At 46.5% G+C, this 7,399-nt stretch overlaps 1 protein-coding gene across 1 annotated transcript in view; it reads right to left on the bottom strand.

The window, feature by feature from the left end:
• Positions 1–7,399, bottom strand: part of nf1a (neurofibromin 1a) — a 177,398-nt gene that overhangs the window by 15,438 nt on the left and 154,561 nt on the right. Inside the window, 7 exon segments of the mRNA XM_079246402.1 lie at positions 2,967–3,093; positions 4,029–4,169; positions 4,570–4,671; positions 5,536–5,677; positions 5,789–5,850; positions 5,979–6,193; positions 6,282–6,561. Of these exon segments, the coding sequence (XP_079102528.1) occupies positions 2,967–3,093; positions 4,029–4,169; positions 4,570–4,671; positions 5,536–5,677; positions 5,789–5,850; positions 5,979–6,193; positions 6,282–6,561 (1,069 nt within the window).

Here is a 7,399-nt window from a genome sequence, read left to right as displayed (position 1 = left end):
AGCAGGACCAGGACTGATCAGTGGATCTGGTGGTAGGGAACCAGTAGCAGACAGGAGACCAGTTCCAGACTGATGTGGATCTAACTGGTTTCTATCATGGAGGAACTGGGAGACTGAAGACGACCCGCTCCAGTAGTGTGGACATGAACGGCACCAGTGGGACCAGCCGGTAGTTTCCAACCTGGACTGGGTTGAGTGTGGGTTTCTTCAGCAGCGGGGTGACCCGAGCTTGCTGGAAGACAGAGGGAAAGACAGCGGATTCCAGAGAGGAGATGATAATATGGGTCACTGCAGATTGATTGGAGGTAAAATGCTCTGCAGGATGTCGGTAGGGACCGGATCCAGAGGACAGCTAGTGGCTTTAGAGTTGACTAGAAGTTTAGAGACTTGGTCCTCATTCAGAGGGCAGAACGAGCAAAGTGTGGCACCACTAGCTGGATGTGGTGGACTGAGCTGGTCAGGCTCAGAGAAGTGATTCCTGATGGTAGCAACCTTTTTAGTAAAACAGGAAGCCAACATGTCTGCAGTCAGCGTGGCGGGAGGCTGAGCAGCTGCTGGAGAAAGAAGACAGTTAAAGGCCATGAACAGCTGCCGTGTGTTGGGAGCATTGTGGATCTGCTTCTGATAGAAGTCTATGTTGGCAGCCGTCAGGCTGGATGTGAAGACTGAGAGGTTCTGCTGGGACTCTGACAAGTCAGGGACTTCTTTTCTTTCTGCTGGCCTGAGACCTGCTCTGTGACGTCTCAGTGAGCCATGGACTGGGAGGGTTTAGTCTGGCTGCTTTAGTCAGCAGAGGACAGAGTTTGTCCAGAGAGGAGGCCAGAGAGGAGCAGAGTGTTTCTGGAGCCTCATTAACAGACAGGAAACAGACAGGAGACTTTAAAAACATGTCTCCATCAAATGTGGCATATATCAAGGAGATGTCCTGTCCCCACTGCTGTTCTGTAGAGGCCTGGACCCCCTCAGCCAACTAATCAACAAGACTGGCCATGGATACCGACCCAGGAATGGAACCACCATCAGCCACCTCCTGTACATGGATGACATCAAGCTGTACGCTAAGAGTGAGCGGGACATCGACTCACTGATCCACATCACCAGGATCTACAGCAGGGACATCGGAATGTCATTTGGACTGGAGAAATGTGGGCGGATGATAACAAAGAGAGGGAAGGTAATCCATACGGAGGGCATTGCACTCCCAGAGGGCAGGATAACAGATGTAGAGGAAAGCTACAAGTACCTGGGCATACCACAGGCGAATGGTAACCATGAAGAAGCCACAAGGAAAGCTGCCACAGCTACATACCTGCAGCGACTGAGGCAAGTACTGAGAAGTCAGCTCAATGGCAAGAACAAGATCCGGGCAGTTAACAGCTACGCCCTGCCAGTGATCCGATACCCTGCTGGGATAATAAGCTGGCCAAAGGAGGAAGCTCAGACCACGGATGTCAGAACACAGAAGCTGCTCACCGTGCATGGAGGGTTCCACCCCAAGTCCAGTGTCCAGCGACTATACACTAAGCAGAAAGAAGGGGGCCGGGGACAAGATGAAACATCCAAGCTCCATGAATACATCAGGAAGAGGGCACCAAGGGATGAAGCACTTAGTGAACGTCTCAGACAATGGAATCTGGAGGAACACGAGATGGAAGAACCATCATGGGAGGAAAAGCCCCTGCATGGGATGTACCACCGGCAGATCACCAAAATGGCCGATATAAACAAGTCCTATCAGTGGCTGGAGAGGGATGGACTGAAGGACAGCACAGAGGCACTGATCATGGCAGCACAGAAGCAGGTCCAGGTCTACCAGACCAGGCAGGATCCCAGATCTACCAGACCAGGCAGGATCCCAGATCTACCAGACCAGGCAGGATCCCAGATCTACCAGACCAGGCAGGATCCCAGATCTACCAGACCAGGCAGGATCCCAGATCTACCAGACCAGGCAGGATCCCAGATCTACCAGACCAGGCAGGATCCCAGATCTACCATACCAGGCAGGATCCCAGATCTACCAGACCAGGCAGGATCCCAGATCTACCAGACCAGGCAGGATCCCAGATCTACCAGACCAGGCAGGATCCCAGATCTACCAGACCAGGCAGGATCCCAGATCTACCAGACCAGGCAGGATCCCAGATCTACCAGACCAGGCAGGATCCCAGATCTACCAGACCAGGCAGGATCCCAGATCTACCAGACCAGGCAGGATCCCAGATCTACCAGACCAGGCAGGACTCCAGATCCACCACACCAGGCAGGATCCCAGATCTACCAGACCAGGCAGGATCCCAGATCTACCAGACCAGGCAGGATCCCAGATCTACCAGACCAGGCAGGATCCCAGATCTACCAGACCAGGCAGGATCCCAGATCTACCAGACCAGGCAGGATCCCAGATCTACCAGACCAGGCAGGATCCCAGATCTACCAGACCAGGCAGGATCCCAGATCTACCAGACCAGGCAGGATCCCAGGTACAGACAATGCAAAGGAGCCCCTGAAACAATCCAGCACCTCACAGCAGGGTGCAAGATACTGGCAGGCAAAGAATACATGGTGCACCATAACCACTTAGCCGGCATAGTGAACAGGAACATCTGTACAGAATATGGACTGGAGACCCCTCAGTCCCAGTGGGAAACTCCCCCCAAGGTGGACAATTCTCTTTAAAATGCAAGCCAGCGTCCCAGTCAACAATCTGGGTACTTGAGATTTTCCACACCTGATCTGCATATGGGGGTTTCTATTCAGGGAGTTAAATCATTTTGAGACCGCAGTGGTCATTAAGAGTCGCATTTTCAGCTGAATTTGGAGAAACAACTCGTTGTGTTGAGCTATTTTAAATTATTCTTGTTTGATTTGTTTGTTACAAACAGATGCTAGTGTGTACATGTTGCTGGAGGCTGAATCATTTTTGACTGCAAATGTATGTCTGTACAAATCATACACATTTTTACCTTTGAGTAGGTGGCCCACCAATGCAAAATTGAAGTTGGCACCAAAGTTGAGGCCCACAAAATGATCCATTTGCTTGCAGTGCCACTCTAAAGGACGTCTGATTTCCATGAATACTTCCTCTGGACTCTGGGGCAGGACATAAGCAAATGAGGGTAAAAAACATTTTGCCATGTTGTCATAAAATCCATTTCTGTAAATCGTCACACATCATACAAGCACAACACACTAACCTTATTTATGTGATATATTAGCCAATGATACAGAAGTTACTTGAGAGATTGAACATGCACAGTGCAGTCAGTTTTGTTCACAGATAATCAATGTTAACTCATTGGCTACCAAAGACGTCCTTTGATGTCTTTGTGAATCTAAACATTTACTGCCAAAGACGCAAAAATCTTTTGTGGTTTCTGCATGTGGAAAGCCAATTTGGCCAGGTGCACACATCAAAATGTCTCCATAGTCTCCAAGCATGGTTCGAGTGCGCACCGAGCAGCCCTAAGACATCCCGACACATGCACCCAGCCAAATCCACCCTCCACATCTGCTGTCTCAGAAATCAACATCCCACAGTCATGAAAGATGAGGCAACATGCTCCAAAATGCTGGCAGCAGGGGCTTCCTGCTACAGCGACGGCTGGCAACCAATGAGCTCCTATTACGTTCAACAAAACAATTTTAAAAGTTCATCTTTATAAAAAAAAAAAAAAAAAGAATGTCTGAAGAAAGGTCATGGGTTGGAATAAACACAACACAATAATATGCTAGGCGGTGCCAGAGTCAATAACTGCCTGTTCGGCAGCAGGATCGCTGGGAGAAACCCGACCAGCAGAAATCAGTACATGTATTTTGCAGCCAGGGTCTGGTTACTTAAAAGCAGCAGTACACAAACTAGATTTATCCTCTTTACAGGGTAGTGGTGTAGCTTTACGTGCCTGCACTTGAAAACTTTATTCTATTTCCATGGAAATGTGCTCTGCTGTGCAGAAAGGTTGTCGCTTCCCGGCCCAACGATGCTAAAGAGACTTTGTGCCTTGAATGGCGCAGCTTGTGTGCTCTACCTTGTCATTAAAGACGCGCATTGTGTCCAGAGTGTGGAGGTTCTGCTCTAAAAGGGCGGTTCCAGCAGAGTACAGGTTGACTTCGTCAAGCTGCAGCACAGCCACGGCCACCCAGAACAGAGCTTTGTGCATGGCGGAGTCCTGCAAACACACATCAGGTGCAATCGTTTCAACAGGAACCAGGTGAACAGCACAAATGGGCTCTTACTGTCAGCAACATAAAAAGAGGCAAAGTATTGAGATTAGGAAGGAATGAACAGTTACAACTGAAATGTTTGGTCAGGGGCTCAAGTAGAGAAAAAAAGGTGCAAAGGTGAAGAAAAACGGTCAGATTTTGGAGACAGTTTCACTCTCAAACTTACAGATGGGACCGTTTTCACATAAAAAGCCTCCTCTGCACATAAACAATTAAATCAGTCAGAACATGGGCTGTACACAGCCATAAATCTGCATTTCAGTGCTGGTGAACAGCTGAGACAACTGGATTTTAACTGCCTCCATGCAGGTGGCAGAGCAGGACAGTCATCCAGGATGTTTTTACCTTGCTGAGTAGAGGCTGCAGCTTGGTCAGAGCGATGACTGTCGCTTCTATTAATACTTGGCTGTTGTAGTTGTCCGGCCCCTTCAGGCAGCTCTCCAGACCCTGTGATCATGGAAAGAAGGAGGAAAACCCTTTTAGAAAGCTAAACGAGAAAACACTCAGACGTATCTGTTATTTAATCCTAAATTAGACCAAAATATCTCTTTCATGCATGCATTAATTAAAAAAAAAAAGAGCCACATTTTCACCTCTACACACATATGAAATGATACTTTTTTATCCCTGATATTTAGGATTTATTTGATTTATTTTCATGCATTCTGTATAATATTTATAAAATAATAAATAATCATAAAGATTTGATGTAAATAAAACATAGCTGTATCTTTTTTCCCCTATTTATCAAGATGGCAAACCTGCGTAATTGCAATGGATGGAGTTTTCTCATAAATTTACTGATTCTTCAGTGAGTGGTAATGCATTGGATGGCTCACTAACATCCACTGAAGTGTTTTATTTACAAATGCATTATCCTCAGTTATGAATATGCAAAATAAAGCTTCTAATTATGTCCACTGACCAGTTTGCATGAAAGCATTTTGTGAAACATTCCTTCTGAAATGAAAGCCAAAAGGCCAGATGCCAACTATGTCATGTCGTCCTGACGTAAGGAATTTGCATGTCAGTGAAACCTGGGAACGATCACTACATGAGTCATAATCAAAATCCACAATTTTTCATGTATAAGACGTTTTCATTCTTTTTGTCACAAGTTTTCTTCTTCTTTTTTTTTTTTTTTTAAGGCAACTGCTTAATTTTTTTTCCTAATAGATGGACACGCCTGCATCAATCCCACCGCACTCCCCGGACATGGAAATGCAGGAAGAAGGAGTCCAAAACAACACTACACCAAAGGGACAAAGTGATTGTTCAAAGCACACACACTCTGTGAGTGCGCGCTCTCACCCGGTCTATGCTGAGCAGAGGACTGGCCTTGCTGAGGATTCGGATGATCTGCTTGATCTGACCGTGGCTAACTCTCTTGCTAATACAGCCAAACACAACCAGTGCTCTGGGCTGGAGAGATGGGTTGTACTGGAATGCAAACCTGCAACCCAAACACAAAGCATGATCCAAAAGACTCACATCTGGGACACTGGTACAAAATAAATATTCCAAATTAAAAGCAAGTATGAAAGATGATGGAGGAAGCTCATACTTCTGTGCAAGTTCCGTCCACTGGTCTAACCACTTGCAAGTTGGGATGTCCCTCATACAAGCCTGGAGGAAAGGTCAAACAAAGAAACATACAGATACGACAACTCAAGCTCAGCCACTGTATATGTGCTCATTTTGAAACATTCATTTCAAAAATGTAAAACTCCAGAGCACATCTTTATTCTGCTGACCTCCATGATTTCCAGTAAGGCCTCTGTGACGGTCTCCAGAGAAGACAGGGCGAAGGTCTCCCTCTCGTATGAACCCGGTGAGAAGGAGCGGTCTCTGTAGCTGGAGCGGAAGGCGATGACGGCAGCCGACTTGACTTTGCTGATGCCAAACAGCAGGTAGAACTTGGGCAGTGAGAACTCTGTCAGGCTCAGCCTCAGAACTTGCTTGGTCTCCTCTGAAATCATGAAAAACATGTTATTTCCAGTCATGCTTAGACTTTATAATCCATGTCTGGCAGCCTGAACAACTAAACGTAGCCTCACCGCTGAAGTTGAGCTGTGAGCAGGTACAGAGAGAGTGGATAATGTTGATAACCAAGCCATGAGTGGAGGCCCGAAGAGACAGTGGCCCCGTGGCCACAAGCAGAGTCACAACATGAAACAGGTACGGCAGGTGGGCTGCAACATCCAGAGAGTTGTTGAAGGACAGCATGAGCATGTAGCGTGCCAGGATGGCAATGTCATCCCACATAAGGTGTTGTTCCAGCGTGGGAGTTGGTGAAAGGCACGTCTTATCGATGATCTTACACATCCGACCAATGACCTGCCGCAAAGAACCGAAGATCAAAAGTCAAAAACTTGGCCAACAGATGAACTTTGCTCAAGAGTATGAAGAAATCTTCATTCTCCAACACAAAGATCCCAACAGCCCCTCTTTCAGGCAAAATTAACCCTCATCACACCAGCACAACCAGATCACTTTTGTTTTTTAAGGCCAGTGAAAAACAAATATCCGAGCCAAGAGCACTGCTGTCAACTTAAAACTTAAGGAAGGATTTTAAACTCTACTTGTCTTTGACAGAAATCAAGACTCTGGTAGTGTGTTTCTATGTGGTTATAGAGCTGACGTAACTCTGGTAGTGTGTTTCTATGTGGTTATAGAGCTGACGTAACTCTGGTAGTGTGTTTCTATGTGGTTATAGAGCTGACGTAACTCTGGTAGTGTGTTTCTATGTGGTTATAGAGCTGACGTAACTCTGGTAGTGTGTTTCTATGTGGTTAAAGAGCTGACGTAACTCTGGTAGTGTGTTTCTATGTGGTTATAGAGCTGACGTAACTCTGGTAGTGTGTTTCTATGTGGTTATAGAGCTGACGTAACTCTGGTAGTGTGTTTCTATGTGGTTAAAGAGCTGACGTAACTCTGGTAGTGTGTTTCTATGTGGTTATAGAGCTGACGTAACTGGTAGTGTGTTTCTATGTGGTTATAGAGCTGACGTAACTCTGGTAGTGTGTTTCTATGTGGTTAAAGAGCTGACGTAACTCTGGTAGTGTGTTTCTATGTGGTTAAAGAGCTGACGTAACTCTGGTAGTGTGTTTCTATGTGGTTAAAGAGCTGACGTAACTCTGGTAGTGTGTTTCTATGTGGTTATAGAGCTGACGTA

This window comes from Telmatherina bonti (genome assembly GCF_933228915.1).
Source record: "Telmatherina bonti genome assembly, chromosome: 9".
Classification (NCBI taxonomy): Eukaryota; Metazoa; Chordata; class Actinopteri; order Atheriniformes; family Telmatherinidae; genus Telmatherina; species Telmatherina bonti.
Note: the sequence above shows the minus strand (reverse complement) of the source record. Positions and strands in the feature narration are given on the sequence as shown.